Source organism: Corvus moneduloides, chromosome 9, assembly GCF_009650955.1.
Source record: "Corvus moneduloides isolate bCorMon1 chromosome 9, bCorMon1.pri, whole genome shotgun sequence".
NCBI classification, from domain to species: Eukaryota; Metazoa; Chordata; class Aves; order Passeriformes; family Corvidae; genus Corvus; species Corvus moneduloides.
This window is the reverse complement of record NC_045484.1, coordinates 15,819,065-15,842,473: the sequence shown is the minus strand read 5'-3', so window position 1 is coordinate 15,842,473 and position 23,409 is coordinate 15,819,065. Positions and strand designations below refer to the sequence as shown.

General features: G+C 37.8%; 1 protein-coding gene across 3 annotated transcripts in view; it reads left to right on the top strand.

The window, feature by feature from the left end:
- The first annotated feature begins 5 nt into the window (after window positions 1-5).
- RPAP2 (RNA polymerase II associated protein 2) overlaps window positions 6-23,409 on the top strand; it is a 35,660-nt gene continuing 12,256 nt past the window's right edge. For 2 of the 3 annotated variants that reach the window (XM_032117977.1, XM_032117976.1), the window contains exons 1-11: window positions 7-75; window positions 910-955; window positions 1,702-1,816; window positions 2,496-2,594; window positions 3,646-3,711; window positions 4,949-5,037; window positions 7,230-7,265; window positions 8,100-9,036; window positions 9,349-9,443; window positions 11,202-11,282; window positions 17,433-17,501. In XM_032117977.1, the coding sequence (XP_031973868.1) occupies window positions 27-75; window positions 910-955; window positions 1,702-1,816; window positions 2,496-2,594; window positions 3,646-3,711; window positions 4,949-5,037; window positions 7,230-7,265; window positions 8,100-9,036; window positions 9,349-9,443; window positions 11,202-11,282; window positions 17,433-17,501 (1,682 nt within the window). In that variant the 5' untranslated portion in view covers window positions 7-26. Of the gene's footprint in view, window positions 76-909; window positions 956-1,701; window positions 1,817-2,495; window positions 2,595-3,645; window positions 3,712-4,948; window positions 5,038-7,229; window positions 7,266-8,099; window positions 9,037-9,348; window positions 9,444-11,201; window positions 11,283-17,432; window positions 17,502-23,409 lie in introns of all 3 variants that reach the window. The other variant, XM_032117978.1, reaches the window with a different exon arrangement.

Below are 23,409 nucleotides of genomic sequence, written 5' to 3'. Positions count from 1 at the left end.
AGAGGTCGGCGGGCGGAGCGGCGGTGATGGCGATGATGGCGGCCGGGACGGGCAAGCCCCGCCGGCGGCGCGCAGGTGGGGGCCACGTTTCGCGGGCCAGTCCCCCCCACTCCCCCCGCCTGGCGCTTTGGGCTCTCCCTGTGCCCCCAGGCCGGCACAGCGGCGGACTCGCCCAACCCGCCATGCCGGGGAGAGCGGCGGGCCGGCCGTGGTCGGCTCTGTGGGCCTCTGCCGGGCCGGGCCGGGCCGGACCGGGTGCGGGGCCGTGATGAGCGGCGGGCCGGGCAAGGCGAGGCAGGGACCCGGCGTCCCCTCGGGCTGTGAGGGGACAGCCCACCCCGGCCCGCCCTGAGCGTCGGACGCGGGCTGTGTCGGGGTCGTGCAGCTGGCTGGTCAGAGCGCTGCGTCCTTCCCAGGATAACAGCCCGGTATCTCCCCTGCCTGTTGCTCTTGTCGTAGGGGAGCAGCTGCCCGGGGCACCCGTGTCGGAAGCTGGGTCAGGGCTCGCTGGCGGCAGCGAGGGCGGCAATAGCGGCTCTGTGTGAAGGTGCCTGCGGTGGGACAGCCGTGGGGACAGCAGTGGGGTGCAGGAGTAACGCTGGCCTGGAGGGCCAGGGGGTGTAGCTGGCACAAAATTACTGTCAGAATTATTCTTTCCTTTTTTGTGTATACAGGATACAATGAATGAGAGTGTGAGAAGAGTTGGGCCTGTCTGTTTTCACACTTTAAAAGTGTGTCTGACTGGTTGCTGAATACCAGCTTACTGGAATCACAGCCATCAAAAGCAAGTTACTAAGCAATTATCTTGATTGTGCTTACAGTTTAGAGGTTTTAATATTTTTCAGGTTCCAGCATTTTCCTCTGTTAAGAAAATACACTAATTTGTATATTTTTATATTTGATTTCTAGGAAATAAGCATTCAGCTGCTCTGAAAAATGAAGATGCTGCTCAAAGGTATAATTTGAGAGGAACAGTACATGTGTGACATTTGTCTTGTTTTGCCTCACTTTGAAATTGCAGTCTTTGCATTGCAGAGGCTTTACTTTTTCAGAGTACTATGACTAACTTCAGTAAATCACCAGCATCAACATCATGCAGATATGTTTGAAGTGATGCTGTGTAACTTCTAACAGCACGCACACCTCAGCATTGTGTAATATACTAAAAGTGTGTAATCTAAATTGTATTTCCATAGCCTGTACTCCTTGCTTTTTGCCATCTTAACTTCTTTGCATACCTGCCATTTATAATTATTTACATCAAAAAACACTCAGGAAGTGGGATTTGTTTGGTTTATTCCTTCCTTTACTTTGTAACCTCACACTCAGTCAAGTCCCAGTCCTTTTCTTCTTCCTATTTTTCATGTCTTACCCAGTTCCTGTTTTCCTGACAGCACTCCATAAATTGTCCCAGGCTCTTTGTCCAGTCAGTTCTGAGTTTCCCTCTTGCAAGAAAATTTGGGGAGTGTATTGCAATACAGTGAGAATCAATACTTTTCTTGACCAGCAAATAAAGCAAACCAATATAAAATATGTAACCGTTTGTGGTTATAACAGAATTACTAGTCCAGTTACTTGTTGCTTTGGTGTGATGCAGGAAAATGTAAGCTACTGTATTTCAGAAAAAAAGATAAAAATACAATCAGAAAATTGTTTATAGAAATCTGCCCTCTGTATCATTCAGTGTCTGTTCTGTTACAGGAAAGCAGCTCTGGAGGCTGCACTGAGAAAGAAGATTGAATTTGAGAAAAAAGCATTGTCTATTGTTGAACAGCTCCTGGAAGAGGACATTACTGAAGAGTTCCTTCTAAACTGTGTAGGTGTTGCAAGTTTTTATACCGTTTTGTATCTTAGTGTGGTACTTCTTCTTAAAAGTTTTTGGAACAATTTGCTGCAGTTTAAAATAGACAAACCGTTCATTCCCTCTTGTACCAGCTCTGATAACGATTTCCTTATTTTTACGGCTTCTGCAGTGAAAACGTGCCCTAGTTTTGCAGGGCTGTATACACTGATGAATCCTCGCTCTTTTATCACAGCTTTTGTTTATACCTCTCTGGTTCTGGACTGACAGATGAAGTATAAAAAATTTAGGTCTACCTCATGCCATCTGTAAATTTAGACAGAGTCTCTAAAATGCACCGTTACCTGGCAGCACAGTTTTGTTGGAATGGTATGATGATTACTCTTGTTAAGGTTGTAAATAGGCTGATAAATAGGTGTACAAAACATGTAAACAGAGGAAAATTACAGAAATAGGGGCCACACTAGAGGCAATATTATGAAGGTCTTGTATATGTAAAAAGAAATGTCCATGTCTGTTTTCTTTCTCTGTTTACCCTTTTCCTTTTTTCCTGTGTAGGTTCTCAATGTTTATTAATATTAATAGATAACTGTTATAAAATTTAAGATATTTATATGCTTAAGAGATGGTTTGGGTACAAAAAAATGACAAGTTTTCCAGTATCTGTTGTTGAACTATTTTCTTGTCATTTTAGGGAAAATGTATTACTCCATCTCACTATAAAGACATCGTTGATGAACGGTCTATCATCAAGCTATGTGGTTATCCTCTATGTCACAATAAACTGGAAAATGTAAGTTGCTTTTTATTAATCTTGTTATCAAAGGAACCTTTTCACAATTTTTATTCTCTTGCATTTTCTTTTTAATTTTAAAGTTAGAATATTAAGCAGAGATTACTGTCAAATAATGAACCAGGCATTATATCATTCTATTTCAGTATAATCCTTCTGAAGTCAAAGGTAAAATTTGATGAGTAGACAGGAGTTACTGTATGACAGAATCAGTTACTGAATGATCGGAATCACAGTGCATGGATCTGTGTCAACAGTGATAAAGATGACTGAATTGTGGCTTCATGGCCTTCCTTTGTGAATGAAAAAAAACTTCGAAATCTTGTTCTTTTGTCAGTGTAGCAAAAGATGTCTATGAGAAGGATTGACATGAAAAAATAATACAACACACGGATATTATTATGTGAATGCATATACGTATGCTATGAAAATGTATGTCAACTGTGGCAAGATCAAAGCTATCCTTCTTTAGGTGTGATATATCAGAGCTTAAGCCGAGCTCAAAGGTCAGTTAGATAACCTGTGATATAATATCAGTGCTACATGTGATTATCTGAAAAAAATCAACTCAAGTACAAAACAATATACTGTTTTGGACTTCATATATTTGCACAGATGTTAATTTCAAAACTGTTACAGTTTACATAAAGTTCCTCTCTGGGTTTGCCTGGGTAGTGGCTGGGTCTGACAGTACAGTCTCACAGCATATAAATATCTCTGGATTAAAGAAGGACCTGTCTGTAAGTGCTCAGCACTTACACATGAGGAAAACTTCTGCCATGGCAGCTCCACTGTTATATGTTTGGTACTGGTTTTCTTATGGAGCTGGCTTTTACTGATTATTGAGATGTATATGATTAAAGATAAATTGCCTTTCTTACATCTGAGAAGGTGCAACATCAGAAGAATTGAGAGGAAAGGTGGTTGTAGTATGCAGTTCAGTTAAATAGAATATATTGCACATGTCCACAGATGTGAATTAAGAATGAAGTTTTTTCTCTGTTGTCACGATGGAACTGACAGTCTTGCTGATGAAAGTGTATTGTTTTAGGTGCCAAAGCAGAAGTACAGAATTTCAACAAAAACAAACCGAGTTTATGATATCACTGAAAGAAAGGTATGGTAACAAGTCTGTTTCTAGAATGTGTTTAATGGTAGCAACATCAGAAATTCATTTTTTAACAGCATTCATATAGTGGCTTGATTCAGAGAAAAATACATTTGATTATTATGAAAATAATTTTCACAAACTGTTAGAATATGAAATTTTTGTGCATTTCACTTTCTAGATGATGTCTTTGGTAAGACAAAATACATGTGTTTTCTAAGTTGAAACATAAAATGGAAAGTTTTACTTGGATATCAGTTTGAATGTGGCACAGCTGATCTGTTAAAGACATTTGTGAAGAAGTGTTCTTTATTTTGCTCCAGCATAGTCAGTGAGCTTTAGGAGGGTCAAAGTGCACATCCTTTTCAATCACTGAAGTTTGCAGTAGTGTAGTACAAGTTACATCTTATATATTCCTTAGTGTTCTTTTTCGGGGAACACTTAGGTTTCTTTTTGAGGAGTTTTCAACATAAAACCTAACTCTTCACAAAATATTTTTTTTCTGGAAGCATGTTCACACATGTGGTTGCATAAAAGTCATCTTTGACAGTTCACAGGATACACAATCACCTAAAGACACTTAGACATTAAATGGTAAGATAAATGTTACCAGTTACAGAACAAATTTCTTCAGTGTCAGTAGTATGCATTCCTCTGATTAAAACTCTGGGATACACAAAGTTTTAGGAGTTGCTTTCTCGAGCAACCAGGCAAGACTCCAGCAAGAGGTAGGATGCTTTGCTGTCCTCCCTTGTGATGCAAGTTTGCAAATCAATTTTTCAAAGATGCTGGAGATTTTTAGGTGTTGTTCCAAGTATTGCAAAATACCAGGTTCTCTTGTGAACCAAAATTTTCATTATTAAACACCTGAATTTTAATGTATGTCTTTGAAACTGTATTAACAGCATATTGGGTTATGGGTTGCTCTTTGAACAGTTTGGTTTGTTGGGGTTTTTTTAAATTATTGTTACATAGAATCCAACGCTGATTTGCTTCCCAGTATGTAATAAAAGTGCAGAAAGCAGAAAAATGGGGAAGAAAGAAGCAGTTAAATGTGGCTTGTGGGAATGGGATAGGCCTATTTGATAGGTTGGGTTTCTCAGGTGAACTAAAAACCTGGCTATAGCCTTGAAAAGAAATGTGTATTGGTACTTAATTTTACAAGCATTAAAAGGAATTACTTTTGTACTTTTCTATGTATTAAAGTCGGCCTTAGTCATGTTTTCTTGCTTTCTCTCATTGCCAGTGCTTTTGCAGCAACTTTTGCTATAGAGCATCTAAGTATTTTGAAGCTCAAATTTCCAAAAGTCCGGTATGGATGAGAGAAGAAGACAAGTAAGTATAATCTTATACATTCATTGCACCTTTTGAGAATATTATTTCTATATGCAGGCTGCAGTGGTAATTAAATAGCTGCAGCGCATCAAAGTGATTTGGCTGAAGCAGAGGTAGCTGATGTTAACACATTAGCTTAGCATGGTGTTTGTTTTAAAAGTGTTGCTGCTGTATGGATTACAGTAATTGACATGGTTCAGTACTACTCACGTGTACTTAGTAGACATGACCATGTTAGTTTAGAGGGCAGACGAGTCATAAATAATAGTTAACTCCTATTAACTTTAAAATGTACTTACTAGGATTGGATTTTTACAAACCATACAATGTACGGGTTGAATTAATCTTACCCTGTTACAAGAGGTTTTCTAATTTTAGCATAGCACTTGGCATCGATCTTAAGCTTAGACTGTAAATGCTTGCATCTGAAAGCAGACTATAACATGAAGAGCTTGTTTATCTGATATAAATTTCAGATTGCCCATTTCTTGTTCTTCCTGTAATACATGTTTTGGGACAGTGTCATGCAGTCTGTGTTCCTAGCTTAGGAAACATTGGCTTGCAAGTAATCAGTGGAGCCAATGGGTGTCACTGTTGAACAATGAACACTTGCATAAAGAATGTTCAGCAAATTTATTCATTCTCAAAGACACTACTTCTCATAGTCTCCTGGTTTCCAACAGAAGAAACTAGGTGGAGTTATATGTGTCATATGAAATATCTGATTAGTGAGAGAAGAGCTTTTGAGCAGCCTGATTGGATCTGAGGTATTCTAGTAGGTAAAACTAGACTCTTCATTAAAAGTTTAAGTTTACCAGTGCTTTTGAGGTATTGTTTTGCTGTCTTTAAGAAAAGTATTTCTAAAATCTCCCTTTATTCTTCACATCAAAAGTGTATAGTTGTGGTATGCTTGACATAGTTAATTATTTATTTTGGGTGGTGGTGGGGAGGCAGGATTTTCAAAAAACAAACAAACAAACTCTCAGTAGTTCTTGGCTAGCTACACCTCTTTGCACAACCAGTACATGTGCACACACCAATACACATTTACACAGTAGAATATCTGAAATTCCTGTGACAGAAAAGACTACAACCTGCACTTAAAACTCCGAAGAGTTATATGGAGCTAATAATTTAAATCACTCTATGTTACCACCTTTAGTTTCCAAACACAGTTTATTGGTATGAGTGGTGCAGCTTTACATCTATTTAAACCTGTGGGGTCTTTTACATACTGAAAGGTGCTTGTGCATTGACTTGCATTTAGTGCCTGCCTAAAAGGTTCTCTTTCAGTCATAGGACAGATGAGATTTTCAACACTTGGTATTGGATAACAGGAATAGCATTGTGATGCTGCCTCATAACTGAATGGAAATAGAGCTTTGGAAAGAAACTCATCAGAATTTGTTTAGTGATGTTTTTAGTTTCTGGAAACCTTTGAAAACGATTTTCTTAAGAAAATTTTAACTTGATAGCCTAATTTTTAACAAAGTAAAATTTAAAATAAATAAAAATATCCTGAATATTCATATTTTTGCATTAATTAAAACATTTTCCTATAACTAGCCCAGGATTGTCTTTACTAGAGGAGCTTCATGGTCTGTGAGGATCTTGGCATGTTCAGTTTGTTAAAGAGGAGACTAAAGGGTGATCTGAAAGTAGTGTACAACTAGTTAAAAATAGAAAGATTACAGAGCCAAACTATTCTTGGTTGATGGCCACAAGTAATTGCATGAATGGTTCAGGTTGGACATTGGGAAAAAAATTGTGCTAAGGTTATGGTGGAATGAAACAGGATACTCCGCAATGTTTTGAAATCTCCATCTTTGCAGCTTTTCAAGATTTAAACTTCATGAATTTGTGGCTGACCTAACCTAGCGCTGGTGACAGTTGCATTTCAAGCAGGAGGTCAGACTAGAGCCTTCCAGAGGTCCTTTCTGACAAACATTTGTGTGACTTGGTGACTGTGTTAAATTCTGTTCACTGTAACAGCGATGTGCTGCGGGCACACAAGTCATGCTCTCTGTACATGTGTGCACAAACCTGCTCTTGCTAGCCTTGCTTTGAACAGAGGGTGTTGGACTACAAGATCCTCAGATGTTCCTTCCAAACTCAACTATTTTTGTATTTATGTGTATTTCAAGAGAATAGATTGAGCAGGAAAATACTCATTCTGTGTCTTCTTTTTGCAGACCACCAGACATAGAGCTGCTGAAGGAGGGACAGAGGTACACTGAAAAATTTGTTGTTGTTGTTGTATCCATCAATAGCTAGAAATTTTAGCATCATAGCAGATGAAAAGGGAATCTTTGATTTGCTCTGTTATAGAAAAGAGCTTACTAGAACCTATTGCAAAGGTTTTTTTTCTTTGTGATTCTAATCCAGCATATTTGATCTGTATGATTTAGTGTACAGCTGCTCTTGGATTGTGTGTCTTAATTGAGCCTGTTGAAATCTGAAACAAATGCACTGTTTGTACTTTGAATATTTTATGCCATCTATTCTTTATAAAGAAAATTGTGCCAATTATATGTGATGAAAGCTTCTGCACTTCTTAATCTAAAAGGTCTATATCAGCCAGAATGAAATCACACTACTCTGTCATCCCGCTGTACCTCACTGTGTATTGTGCAACTTTCTGTTTTCTTTCGCAAAGCGTTGCCATTAGGTGGCAAACATATATGCTGAAACAGCTCAGCAGTCCCCCTGATTTAAGGGTACTATGTTCCCGTATGTGTTAGCATGCCTGTCTTCATTTTAAAATTGCACTATTCATGATGCTAAATTTTACATTGGTCTGCTGTCTTTAATAATATCTTGTTCTTTTCTAACTGCCAATAATCAGCTGAGAACTTGCTTCTTTATACTTGTCATCTTGATTGTAGAACAGTGCAACTCTTAAGAGTTCAAGAAGACTTTCAAAAGAGCTTCTTAAAGCAAAAAATTACACTTCTGCTATAAGGGGGGAAAGGCTTTGTTTATCATTCTTATGTGAGAATGAAAAGCTATTGCAGGTAAAAGCCATTTCTTATTCCACTGATGGCTTGTGTTTTCTATTGTAGTGGGCAGTCTGGGGAAGAGGTAAAACTACGTGATGAAGTAATTAAAGCATCCGACATTGAAAATCCTAGGATATCTTCAGATCCATGTGAATCTGCTTCTCATGACACAGCCAGTGACAGCAGTACTGATACTGAACAAGAATTTGTTTCTTCTGTCCTACCAGGAAGTCAGTCAAGTTCAGCCAATTTTGCACAGCAATTGCACAGAAAAAGCATCCTCAAAAAGAAGCATGTTCAGAAGGTCCATGCCAGGCCTAAAACTGAAGATGCAGATGTGGTAGAAGCCATTGAACAACTCTCTCATTGTAAAATAGACACTCAGGAAGAAATACATGCTTGCTCTGTTCATAATGAAGTAACTGCACCACCTTCAAACAATACTGCTCTTGGGAAATCAAGTGCTTCAGAAATCTGTGTAAATACGTGTGGATCACAGATAGTTTTTCTAGGTGTGAGCAAAAGAGGAGCAGAACATCTTAAAAGAACACTAGCTAAGTCAACAGAACATAAAAACCCTGAACTGAGGCATCCAGTTAATTCCAAAGGCAGTTTATTAGAAGTGCTTAGGCAAACACTTACGGAATGGAGAACTGAGGAAACTTTAAAATTTCTCTATGGCCCGAACTATACTTCTTTGTGTTCATCAGAGTGCATAGTATCTGCCAACCAGGAGTCTGAAGAACTTGATGAGGATGACTTAGATACAGCTGATGATCTCAACACTATTGCTGTAGAGGAGTCTGAAAACAGCTTGAATTACTCTTTACCTTTCACAGGCTCAGGTGGAATACTTAAGCCTGTTCCTAGTTATGAAAAGTTAAAAGAAGAAACAGAGTTCTTAGAAGTCCGAGTAAAAGAGTTCTATGAAGGAAGGTACATCTTGGCTGAAGAGGCAGCGACACAAGCACAGGCAGGGGAACATCCCAGCAGAGACAAAGTGAGTGTCTGGTGGAACAGTGTGGAGGCTGTATAAAGCCTGAACAGGCCTTGAAAGAATTATTACTTTGTTTCTGTTATCATAAGTGGATAAGTATCTCACACAGGGAAAGAGAAAATTATGTTAGCTGCATACTGTATGTTGCATCAGATTATGCAATTGTCTGCCCATTAAAAATTAGTTTGGGTTTTTTTCTCTTCAGAGATAAGTTACTTAATGTTTAAATACTTACTGATTATCTGTGACTATTTTGATGTACTGACTTTAATTAAACACTAGGTTATAGCTGTTAAAGTTTTTTGTCTAATACAGGATGATCAGCAGGAAGATCTCACCTTCCCACTTGTTGACTCAAATGCACAAATGCAGATTAGGAAGCGAATTGTCCTTGAAAAATTGACGAAAGCGTAAGTACTGTTTACTTCGGTGAATGTCAGTCTAAAGTTGGTGCTCATTCATCAATGTTTTAAGTAACAAACACTGTGCAAGGATGGGCCTGGCTTTTTCTAGGTGGCCCTTGTCATAACTTAAGCCCATTATTACCCTAAAGGACTTACTTATTTCTGCAGCAATCAGTTGTAGTACAGTTGCAGGTGTCAGTTTGCACAGTCTGCATGTACCAACTACTCAAGTTTAAACTGAAACCTTGAAGTTGCTTGAGAGGAGTGCAGGTATTTGTTTTGTACATTAAGCATACTGTTACTTGTAAACAAATCTTTGTAATCCTTTAAGCAAAGGTCTTAGAGTTTCTAATGCACGTTTGGATGGCTGATACTGGTATGCCCCTAGCTACAACCATTAAAGGCCCTCAGAACTGAATCTTAAAATTTTCCCAACATCAGACCTTCTTTACATACATAAAAGGGCTTTGGAGTCACACAAAAAAGATTAAGGCATTTCTCACGTAGCTGTTCGAATTATTAAATTGTCAAAGTTGAGAGGACCTCGGAAATATTCTCGTTGTCAAGGCAATGCAGATAAATGAGTATTTAAAAGTCATGATTCTGTTGTTTTTTGTTAGGGGGGGGTATTTACTTTTCTATCATTGTAGCTTGTGTTACCTAGCCAAACTAGGTTTTACAGAAGCTTTTTTTTTTTTTTACTTAAAAACCTCACAACCAACTCCCCATCCCTGCCAAAATAAAAAGAAAATCCTTTCTGTTTTTCTCTACCTGCAACATGTGGATAGGCCACAAACATGAAATCAAACCACCCCCCAAGTGTCATGTCTGTAAGTGTCGATTGTTTTAAATTTCCTGAGGTGATGCAGTCATCCTGTCATGAATCAAGAGATCATTTTCATTGTGATAAAGCAACTAATATGCCCAACATTGTGAGAGTCCTGTGTTCAGTTTTTGTAAACATGCAGTGATATACAGGAGAACAGAAACCTTAAGTCTTCCAGTAATACTGATACACTATGTGTTACGTGCATATAGTGCAAATAACTGGATATTCAAATGCAAGAGCATATTAACTATTAAATAAATAGAGGCAAGAGTTTAATCCTAAGTGTGAAAAACAAAGGATGTTATTTGGGAATCCCGACAACGAGTTAAAGAGTATGTGCAGTTTGTGTGGTCTGTCCGTTTTTATGCACAGATAAGTAAGGAGGAAACCTGTGTTTTTCTCTCTTTTGAAATTTTCTGATAACTATCATCTGGATTTCAACTATCAAGCTCACAGTGGACTGATATTTCTGTTGCATCTATGTGAGTCTGAGGTTAGCAGGTATATTATGTGTGAATACCTCATTTAGACATGCAGTTTCCTTTTGAATTGTTATTATAAATATATAATAAATATAAAGTAAATATAAACCTTCAAAAATTTGTAAGGCCTGTAGTTCTAGTCCTCAAAATTGTATGAATATTTTTCAGAACTGAAAGGTGAAATTAGTAAGAATATGTATGTAGAACTATATTTAAATCTTCGCATTCACACTGAACTAGAGCTTATTTTTAAAAGCAGGCAGTTGCAAAGTGAAGGTGTTGGCCCAAACACCACACAGAGGCAGCTGAAGTGAAAACTGCAGGCCTGATCTGCTGCACTAAAGTCAATCTCCTCCTTTTTAGTAACTTTGATGTGCTTTGGTGGAAGTCTTACTTGAGAAGAAACGAGAAAGAGAGGACAATGTATATTGACTGGTGTCTTTTGCCTTCTAGATTATCTGCAGTTTTGGGCCCTCTTCAGATTGCTTCAGGCGATGTTTATACAGAGCTAAAAAGTCTTGTCAAAACTTTCCGGTGAGTATTGGTCTATACTTAGAGATTCTTATAAATTGATTAATTAAACATGCTGTTGAATGATTTGTGGTTTGGGCACAGAGAGGGCCCTATTGCAGATTTGCTCTTTTCTAGCTGTGTGTTTGTGTAGCTAATGTCACATTCCCTGTGGACTAACAAGTCAGGCCTTTCCTTGCTCCTGACAGTGGCTAGGTCACCAGGAGTATTTGTAGATTTTTTAAAAACTAGGCCAGTGGTCTCTGGAGGATGCTGGTGAGTCTTTTAAAGGTTCTGCTACCTCGTCACCTCCTATTAAGCATGAGTTTCTGAGATCTGTCCCTTTCTTTTGCTCTGGCTCCTTGCAGCTGGGCTAAATGGTTTTAATCTGATTAATAATTTTTACCACTAACTTCCTGAGTCAGTCAGTTGCATCTGTCTTGTTCCTGATTTCAAAGGGAAGTAGATCTAGTGGGCTCTTCTATCACCACCAGCAAAGCTTCTGCTTCACGCAGTAGGACTAAAGGCAGTATTTGGAAACAGTGAGATAAAGAAGGAGGGAAAGCAGAATGATGGTAACTTCTCTGAACATTTTTAGGTTTTCTTCGGGAGGCAACTCTCATAAGTTGGACCTAGATTGTGTCTTGCATCCTCAAGTATTGTCAGAAAAAGAGCAACAGCAGTTGTTAACTGTGTGTGCATTGTCACTCTTGAAACTCCTTCCCACATCTTCAACCTGCCTGAGGTTTACATGTAAATTTTCCAAAATACATTCATGTGGCATGTGCCACAAGGAATCTAGGCTTTGGTGAATAGAAACCCAGCTCTACCTGATTCCTTATGATTTGCCCATGTCTGGAAGAACACCACTAAAGCACAGATGTCTCTGTGCAAGATTTCTTACTGTGGAAGATTCTTCCTTTCTGGTAACTCTGTGCATTATCTCTTTTAAATAAAAACATTGATACTATTTGAATTTGATTCTGTGATTGCAGTCTTTTAAGTTCTGATTAACCTTTTATTTTAACAACACCACTGAAACCAGCAAAGATATTTTGTATATAGTGTATAGATAACTATTATTTGAGTAAGATCTTTGTGTCTTAAAACACTTTCGTTGCTCTGCAGTTTAAATGCTTAATAGTCACTTTAGCTTGTGGATTGATAAAACTGGAGAAACTACCTTTGGTGTCTTTCAAATTACTTTTCTATAATTGATTATGTAAGAAGGCCTGGAGGTTCTCAAAAACAGAACTTCTGTTTTAAATAATTTTTGCTATTCAAAGACAGTGGGGCATGAATATAAATTTTTCACAGTAGTTTATAGCAAATGAGACTTGAAACCAAAATAGATTTCTAAAACATATATATATATATATATAAAAAATAAAATGTGTATATATATATATATACACACACACACACATATCTGTGGGTGTACAAAATGGAACCAAATCGAATTTATTTGGACTTTGACCCAATACCTGGTTCATGTAGCAGTAGTTCACCATAATTTAAAGGTTTCCCCTAATCTGTTTTGATCTCTTAGATGACACTTTGTGAGTTTATTTTTGTGTCTTTTGTTAGGAAGTAAGTTGAAGGTAATGGTAGCGAGTTCTTGGTGTTCTCTTACTGTGAAGATTCCAGATCAGTTGCTTGGAAATTCAGGATTTTGGATGGGGGATGGCTAAAGACAAAATGCCTTTATATAATATATATCTCAAAATAACTGGAGTTTTATTGTCACTGATAGTTAAATACAAAAATACAGGAAATAGGGCCCAAAGGTTTTTATTGCTTCCCTTTCTTCTTCTTGCATTACTGATATGAAAGGTCTGTTGATACACAAGAGCTAGCTCATGGATATTGAGATGAAGGCATAGACTTGAATCTCCAGTTTGGTATGTAGGTTTAAGTTTATTTATTAGGAGTAGTCTCTTAAATTTTGGATTGAATGCTTTGGCAGGGAGACTTGAGATAAATTTTAAATGGTGTTTGTATTTACAGGGTATAGAAATTCAAATGTTACTTTCTTTGTTAATGTTGTTCAAATGCTTAATGACAATGGAGGAGCATTGATAAATGCTCGAGCTTGTTCCTGCTTTTGGTACTGAAGATATTTCAGGCTGAAGAGCTTGCCAAAGAGGGTAGTAGATAAAACACATGGCTGTAGCAGAGCTTAGCTTAAGAAGGGTGAAAGAGCATGTGGTGAACTAAGCAACAACGATTTTCAGCTCCATTGGTTTTTAAAGGAACACTTGCAGTTCAGCCTCCTTTGGGCAGCATTTTATTCAATCACCACTACTAAGAAACACTAGAGAGATCTCAAGAGACATTTTAGAATGGTTAGAGCTCTTCCCAAACAAAGTCCCTCAGTGCCTGTAAGCTTTTGTTACGAAAACTGAGATGTCAAATAATTCTCCTGAGTGTGGAGGGGCACTTTGTTAAAAGATCAAGTGAAAATTAGCTTCTTATATATAAATTGAGGATAAGTGATTTTGAATGTGTGGTTGGGTTTTTTTAAGGCATAATATTTAATTTAGAAAATAGGATTCCTGCTGTATTTTATGGTTGCAAGTATTTTAATTCCCATTATGGAGCTCATCGTTGACATTGAACTCTACCAATGAATCAGATGTGAGATGTGTTCAAGACTTTTTGTCACAAGTTTGTTTTATCATGTGTCCAAGACAGTCTTTTAGCTTTTAAGTATATGTCATTAATGCATGGTATCTTGTATATGTACTTATTAATACCTATTTTACCTGTTACTGTTGTTAAGTGAAATTTTAGGTTCTGGGTTTCAAGTCAATCAGTAGTACTTGGTTGTAGACAAAGTTCTGTGTGGAAGTAGGGGAGTATCAAGATGTTAATGACTTTTTCTCAAGTAAATAGGCTTTTCTCAAAGGAAGCCTGAAGTTAAATAGTAGCTTATTTTTTGCTGGTTGTCATCAAACTAAATGATATTACAGTACATAAATATGTTGCTGTTTTCCAGGAGGTAGAGAAGCTGTCTTTTATGGTTAAATTGGTCTAGTTGAAACCTAAAGAAAAACAATATATGCTTCCATATTTGCCCGTGCCACCCTGGATTAAACTTCACTCATCTTAGTGCAAGTTTTGGAAAAAATACAGGTAGCTAAGGTTCCCTAAAGTCAAAACTTTGCATCCTAATCCCATGAAGTCTATTTCCTGATTTATGGAATGGGCAGATTCTTGAACTGCAGTTATATATGCCCACACCTGCAAATCTGGATGTGGGAAGGAAAGGCTGCTGCGTTTGCAAAGATGCTGGGTTTACTGGTTTTATTCACTGTGGATTCCTCCAATTTCCCTATTGGAGTTCCCTTCTTTTACAGGCTGGGCACTAATCAGTTATCAGGAGGTCATCTGACGTGGAACTTTTATGCATTTTACTCTTTAGTCCTTTATCCTGGAAGCTTCTGCCACTTGGATCCATGTGCTCAGTCAGGCTGCTTCACAGAGTGTGAAAACTGCGTGGGTCCTGCTGGATGGCTGCAGCGTCTCTTGCTGGAGTGAACCACAGGACCCACAAACCAGCAACTAAGCAACCCACACTATTTGGGATCATCCAACTTGCCTAGCTTACATATCCTGCCCTACACAGGCCAAGAAAGTAGGCACAGTCCGTTTTGGGAAGTTGCATATTGTTTTCTTTCTCTAGGTAGGTGAGGGAGAATTTGGCCAAACTCTTGAACAGAACAGATTTCACCACAAAACTCAAATCATACACACAAATTTTTGTACAGTTTTAACACTTCCACATTTTATGTTTATGACAGAAATCTAGTGACCTCTTTCATGGATTGTTCTGAAGTAACAGTTTTGGCTAGAGGCAAGACAAAGAACTAATGAACCATTTTTACAGAGGCCCTGCAGTTCCCTGTTTTCTGAAAGCTTTGCTCTTCAGAGGCCTTGGTGTTGACCCAGAGCTTGTTTGTGAAAGTGACTGCCCTTCCACTGCTCCTTATTATTTAAGGCTTCACACCTGTAGGTTGCTTGCTTTACTCTGATCTGCCTGAAATGTTTTTTTTTTCCAGCTGCACAAGTGTTTTAGGACAGGTGTTGTACTGAAAGGTTACTCAGTTTCAGAGGCCTGACTGTTCATCCAGTGCAGTGACAGTAGTACAGCAGCAGATCCATATTGCTGCGTCCTGCTGGTTATCTGTGTCTTTTGACTACCTCTTTCAGAAATAGCATATTGATGGCAATGACTAGTGTTCAGACCTTGCCAATCAATACTAACATTGAATAAGAGTTAATTGACACAAATAACTGCATCTCTCAGTTTGTGTACGAGAATGACACCTTCCTGTGCTCTAATCAATACTAACTCCTTGTAAAGCATTGAAATAAAGCTGCTTTCTCTATTTGACAGTTTCCCCAGGTGGCTTGGAGCTGTCTCTTTCATTGTGTCTCATCATAACAGATTAACTGGAATGTTACGTATGAATTGCCTGTCAAGATGATTCCATCAGGCATTTCTTGGTAGTGTTTATCACTGTCATCAGTGTTGAGTCAAGATGTTCTGCCTTTGTTTTGTCTCTTGTTCTGTAGCCAGAAAAATGTAACAGTTTACCAGGTACAAACTTTGTTGCTAAATTCACTAACTATTTCAAATAATAATTGCTAAATATGAATCTTTTAAAAACAAATACAATCAGTATTTGCCAGAACTGTTGGTTTTGGTTTGATGTGACAATTCCTGTGTATGTAGTGCAAAACATTGTTTTTCCTTTCATAATTGAACAAAACTCAGATTGTTGAGACACTACTTGAGTGATAATTGCTTCAAAATCAGATTTTGGTTTGAAGACTTAAAGATTTGAGGAGAAATATGAGATAATAATTGCTGTGATTGTTACAAATTTATTTTATTAATTTTTAATATCTTTCTGAAATAGAGAAATGCAAACAGATACTATAAAAGATCTTACTCATAACTACATTTTTAATCACCATTTTGAATATAATTTTGGGGAATTAGTTAATAGAATTTGAATTTTAACAATGACAAGTACAAATATTTCTGCTTTCTCAAATTTCAGCTTTTTTTTGTTTGGGTTTTTTTGGGTAACTATATACTTGCCCGAAGTAATTTTTTTTTAGGAAAAAAGTCGTCTTACTGGGGGAGCAAACCCTGGATTTGAATTTGTTTCCAGATAGGAGTGTGCTTAAAATTAACTGTCTTCACCAGTGCCTGTAAGAGTGGGTATGAGTGACAGGGTATCTTCATTCTGGATTGAATTTGTACAAGACTTCATGGAAGGGAAACTAAAAGCAAGAAGGAAGCAAACATAGAGAGGCACTTGCCCCTCAGTTTAGCTGTTGGATGGTGCCATCTTCCTGAATAAAATTAATTCTGCTGGCTCTTTTGGGTGCCTGCATAGCCACAGCTTCATTTTTGACTGACTTTTCCATGAAATTGCTTGTTTTGAACACCATGGGTCATGCCTAAATTGAGACAGCAATTCACAGATGAATTGTTTTAACACAGATTAGTACTTGACTTAAAGCAGATCTGTTTTATTAGGCAGTTCAGCCAAAAGGGTCAGCTGGTATTCAGTGCAGCAGCACTTTTCTTGAACACCCATGTGGTTTTTTATTCACACCTCATTTGTATTTATATGGCTCTTATATTTGCTCTGGCTCCCACTGTGTAAGTTAGAATTCTGGATTTCCATTTTAAAAACAAGAATCATCAGAGGATTGTCACCGCTACCTTATAAAATTCAGTCTGTTTCCACATCAGCTTTTACAGCAAATCTGGATCTGAAGCCAGCAGGAGGGAAACTAAGTGTAAGAAGGTCCATCTTTTCAGAAACACATGTGCAGTTCTGGAGAATTTCCCAGTGGGTATGAGTGAGAGCTGGGGCCTCATAGCAGCCAGGACTATTTGTAAGCAATTTTAAAGAAATAGCTTCTGCTCAGTCTTCCCCATCCCACTTTCATATAGAAAAAGGAGACATTGGAAATTCTGCAATTCCTCCATTAGAGGATGACAGAAGCTTGAGAGTTGGTAAATTGCTCAGATACAGCTGTAATTGCTTCATTATAACTCAGTGTATTAATGGTAGGCTTAAAATTCAGCTGTTAAAATCTGCTTACTTCTACTCTGAAATGTACTGACGTTTTTTAAAAATTTTTTTTCAGGTTAACAAACAGAAATATTATTCACAAAATGCCTGAATGGACTCTAATTGCTATTGTTTTGCTATCTGTGTAAGTACCCTTAAATGTCATATATTCTTACGTGCAACTGTCTTAACTAGCTTATTGGAACAAGATTTAATTTTCAGATAAGAGGAAGATTTCATAAAACTAACTGAAATAAACAGAAATATATTTTTCATGCAAATGTACTAAATTTTCTTGACAAAACAGGATTGTCCCCCTTGCATCAAATGTTAATGAGGGACAAACGTACGTTAAAAAAAAGAAAAACTAAGTTTTAGGGGGTTTTAAAGAGGCTTTGCAGGATGAAGTAGGAGTATAATTCACCCTCTTCCATTTGCTGCTGACAGACATTCTTCCCCTCTCTGACATTAGGACAAAATGACACATCTATTATATTATTTGGATTTGGCATAACTGTTAAGCTTTTCATTTCTCATTTTGCTTCTAATTTCTTAAAACGTTTCACTTTTATGATTGAAGTCAAATTATTTCCATAAATATATGTGTGCTTCTAAATAGTATAAGTATTCTAGCAAACTTCTTTTAGAGGGGAAATCTCTTTTAGCAACTCCCAAGGAATACTGGGACCCAGTATTTTATTTTTGTGAGGATTAGCTTTGTTTCTTAAGATTACAATACTACAGTCCTCCTTAGCTTTGTTTTACTTACTGTGGAATTAAATTCTTTACAATGATTTCCCTAATGGGAAGCCTGATTGTATTACAGTGTCTTTCAGTAAACTTCTACACAGAAGCATGTTGTATAAAAGCTGCATTCATATGCATCAAGTGAGTTCCTTAATTTGTATTTTGCCAGTTCATGTACATTTCTGAAGTTAAGGACACAAACTTTGCAGTGTGTTAAACAGACAGAAATGTGTATTAAAAGCTGAACTAATGTTAATGGTTAAGAAATCACTGGTGGTTTCACAGTGCCAGGCTCTGCCTTCCATTAGGGTTAAACCATCAAACAGTCTTTGTATGTCTTGAGCTTGAATTACAAGATTGCAAAAATCTTTATTCCAGAGTCTGTTCATTACCACACTGCTGCTGCTTCTTTTGGGCTTCCTGGGTCACTGGAGCCTGTAGGACAGAGAAGTACTTACAGACATTCACAGGTCAGGAAGTACCGTGGGCCAGCATCATGGCATGCCCAGCACTGCACTTACTTTCCTTGATATTACTTCAGTCTGACACATTGTTCTGGCTTTGCTGTCCCAAGGAAGACAGTACCAGCAGGCATTAGAGCAGGCTTCAGCGAGCCTTACATCTGTGTCACCCCGCCAGATACCACTCAAATGATTCATTAAATCAGAACACAGAAAGTAACTTTACTTGAATGCCTTGGCATAAATTTTTTATCAACTATAAGAACAAATCTTTTGTCATTTTTACTATATATTCTTATGGTTGAATTGGTAATTTGTGAAACAGATCTTATGAATTTTTCAAGTAGTTTCTGTACAGTTGAGGAAATGGTGTTTCTTTTTGATCAGAAGTTAAAATATGTAGCTGATCTCTGCATATGATGAGCTCTAAATGTTTACATAAGTAGTGATTGTTTTACAGCTGCTTTAAAACGTTTTACAAGTAGTAGGCAGTCTTGGTAGCAGTCAGTATAAGCAGAGAACCAAGTCTCTTTTTACCTTTGCTTACTAAAGGTCCATCCCTAAAGAAATTAATTATATTTGATCATAAAATAGATTAGATTTTAGTTATAATATTAGTGAGATCATAAATAAAACCTCTGCTGATTTCTGTTTATTGTAAGGTTCTTGCAAGCTCATGATCTTGAGATTTTGAACAACTCTCTCAGCTGCCTCTTAGGAGAGAATGTGGAAGAATGTAGGTGGGATAGAATGAGTGTTAGATTCCTCTTGTAAGATGATGCATGTTGCATCATTTCCAGAAAGATTAAAGTAGAACATTTAATTATTTGAAAATTCTAATCAAGCTTGACTATTTAGTGGAAGCCAGGACTGTGCAGGGAAAGGCTACCAAGGACCTGGACAACCCCTCACAGACAGGTCCTCACTCAGGCCCTTTCTCAGCTCCTTCACTCTCCCAAGGAACTGTCATATATTGCTAATATTTCTTATAAAAAGAATTAACGCCCTATTTAAGTCTTCTCCCTTAGCTGTACTGAGACATTGTGCACATTGTAGCACATCTAATGTCATTTAGATCATAGAGTTGTGTGGGGCCTGAGTCTGAGTGGATCTTCAATAGCTTCAGTCGCACTTTCACAACATTTATTCACATGTCTTGACCTGGTTTCAGACATAGGATGACCATTTTACTACCAACACTACGCAGTAAAGCTGCATGAGCAACACCCTGGTAGAGGATAATACTTCCTCTTTCCAGGTGGGTGCCAGACCATACTACAGGTATCCCAGGGTGCAGGGACTACAGAAAGCAGAGTGAACATGGGTTTCAAAATACACCTCAAAAAAATCTAGGACTTCAACTATTTTTTGTTTTGCATTAAAGGGGGCAAGGTTGCTCTGTTTCAAGTAGCAACTGTTGGACTTTGCTTGCACCCTATTTTGTGCATCAATGTTGTGGCTCACCACTTCCTTCTCAAACATATATGGCTAGTGTGTGCTGAGGACTTGGTGTACTTAACTTCACAGTGCACTTTCAGAGTGCCCCAACCCTTTTCGTGATAAGGTACTGGACAGAATAACTGTTACCATTACTGCTGTGTTGAATTCTAGTGTATTATGGTATGATCATGCTGTCCTCTTTGCTTGAGTGTGCATATTAACTCTTTGTAGGATACACCATGATGGATATCATTAATGCCTAATTTTGGTGCTTAAATTAGACCCTAGGCTCACTTCATAGTCTGCAGGTCCTTGAAAAGCTGCTGATAGTTCTGTGTGCTCTTGACTCTACTGACTACTAAATAAACCTGGGCTTCTCATTCGTTGAAACAAAGTGCCCGGAACTGGACAGTGTGACATGTTTAAAAGTATAAAATGTTGGAGATTTCAACAGTGGAGTATTTCATGTTCCTAGTGAACAATTGGACTTATTCAGTCAAATTATTGTATAAAATATGAACACAGCCTGTCTCTGCTTTTATTGAAAATCTAGCCTGAGGCACTCCTATGAATATAGCACATTCAGCAGTGCTGAATCGACCTTGTTAGAGTTCACTTTGACAGCCAGCGATTTATGTTCAAACAGTGGTATTCATGCCTGTCATGGAGTGGGTGACTTAAAAATTATCTGTAGTTCAAATTTCTTGATTATTTGTAACTTGTAGTAATTTTGGCATTGGTAGATTTTGGTTTCTTCCTGTTACATTGTTTATGTTAAATAAAATTTTTTCTTCTAGTAAGAGCTGCTTTATAATGTATTGTAAACTAGAATGCAGAAGTTGCATCTTTTTCCCCCAAAGAACTTTGCAAGATATCAAATGAAGCAGATAAATAGATATAAATACAGTAGTTCAAGAAAGAACGGAGAAAACAGTGGGAAGATTGGTTGCTATACAAGCATGGGCACTTTCTGTTTTTAGTGTATACCCCTGGCACAGACTAATGGAAAGCTTTCAAGATATTTTCAGGAAATGTCTGCTTTCATCTTACTTATCTGAGCTGGCTGGTTCCAGTGAACTGTGGTCAGCTTCATCTACAAAGCCTATGCAAGAGGTTCCCCCGCTAAAAGCTTTGAAGCATTTCAAAATGTTCTGGGATTAGTTTATAAGCATTTGGCTGCAGTATTTAAACAAACTCAAAATGACCATGATCACTAAACAAAAGCCATCATTATATGTGTGCAGCCACTTTAGATAAATGTGTCATGTGGAGATGTACTCTAGAGGTTTACTCTCTTGGAGATAACAGTTCAGGAACTGGAGAATCTTGGATTCAAGTATGTGTTTTTACTCCTCTGCACACGAGAGCACATCAATTGCTCAGCACTGACATTTCTAAATTATTTTAAGAGGAATTTAGATGTTTCTGATATCACTACTGTGTTCTTATCTGAAAGTGTCTGAATGTTTGAAATGTATGAATCTAGTGTACAAATAGATATAGGATGTGAATCAGACTTGCAGAGTGACTCTTTTTTCCTACAGAAACCACATACAAGTCAGCTGGATGATCTTTTATTTAGTATGTCTGATGATGGAAGTTTGGTTCTGGGTTTCAGCTGAGAAAAATCATTTATCATTAAGCTAGAAATATAATTATTTCCCATTTTGAAACAGAGCTGAGCTTGGAGGACCAAGAATCCTAAGAATCTTTTTATAAAAGCATTTGAATGTGGTTATAGTGTTGTGTCTATCTGTAGAGTTATATTGTTGTGTGAAATAGAGAAAAGGCAACTTTGTCTTTACACATTAAAAAATACCTTCTTCCCTTTTTCTCTTAATTTTAGGCTGTCATTTGGTAAGCGTGAATTCAAATAGATTTTCCGTTAAGCGGTTCTTAAGTCTGTTAAGCACTTTTTCTATTAAGTTTGCTTACTTATCAGCACTTTCTAAGCAAACTTGAAGCTGCTTATTTGGCATATTGTGGACATGATCAGTATTATCTTAGTTCTTCCTGGCATGTTCCAGTATTATTTAGGAAACATACACAGAACAGCACTGTGAGGGATTTCAGTGTTGTTAATTGCGGGATTAGTCAGTGCCAACTTTAAAATCAATTAAGTATCTTCATCTTTCATAAGGGAGAAAATAGAAGAAACCTTTACAGTTTCCAAGAAGGTGTTTCTCCTGGAACAAAAATCCCCCACTGTTGCTGCAGTGATGTTACACAGGAAGTGACACTGTGAACTTCATTGCAGCCCATACAGCTGCAGTCTTTTCCATTCTGGTATTCTCATGGGTAGCCTTCTAAATGGGACATATGGATGTGCTGTGTAACTTTCATGTATGTCCAGCACAAACTCTCTGAGTCCAGAATAATTAGTTCCTCTTTACAGTGCTGGTGCTTGGCTTCATCAGCAGGAGTGGAGCCTTAGCACATGCTGTGTCCTGGACTTCTGCTGCTGCAGATTGACTCAGAAAGCTGTCATTTCTGTACCTGCCAGCTCTGCACCTGCCAGCTCTGCTTCCCAGTGCAAGGGAAGAGCAAGGGCATGGCTGTCTTACAAGTGACTTGGAAATCCCTCCAAGAGATAGAAATCTGCGTGATCCCAGCGGCTGTATGTGTGGACATTCAGACTGACATGCACAACCAGCAGAGCTGGTGTGCAAAGTGCATCACCAGCTAAAAATTGTCCTTCATGGTTATGTTCTGACAAATCTTTTTGTTAGACTCTAGAAACGCTTTCATGTGAAACATCATTTTGGATCTTCTGCTTCAGTCTGTTGGCAACTTTATATTCCAAATATACTTGTGAATTAAGAGGATGGTGGTGGGGAAAGGACTTTCTTCTGACACTTCATTTTAGCCTTTTGTGTGAGTTGTTGCTACTTGTGTTTGAAGTTCTGGGACATAGCGTGCTGGGTTTCAGAAGGCTGCTTCAGCATGTTGACTCATTGGGGAGCTGACTTGGTCAGTGGAGTTCATGTCCCATTGAACTTTATGCCACAGCTATGATCAAACAGATGGAAACATTTCCCAGAGAGAGCGCTGCTGTAAATTGTGTTTGTTTAAAAGGTATACATTTAGATTTCTTTCATAATGTCATGTTTTTCTCCCTTCCATAATCAGTGCTTTGCTTGATGGAAGTCATGTCATAAGTAGTACAGTTGTACAGAATAGTTGTACAGAAGAAGTTGTACAGTAGTAGTAATATAGACTGAACTGTATAGTAATATAGTAGTAATATAGCTCTGAACTAATGCTGCAAGCAAGACATTAGTAATTCACACTGTTACCAGCTGCCCTAAACTTCGTTTTAAACTAAATGTATTTTAACTTCATCCACTAAGCAAACTGAAATGTTCATGTTGCAACTGAATCCTGCAGCTATAGCCCTATGAAAAT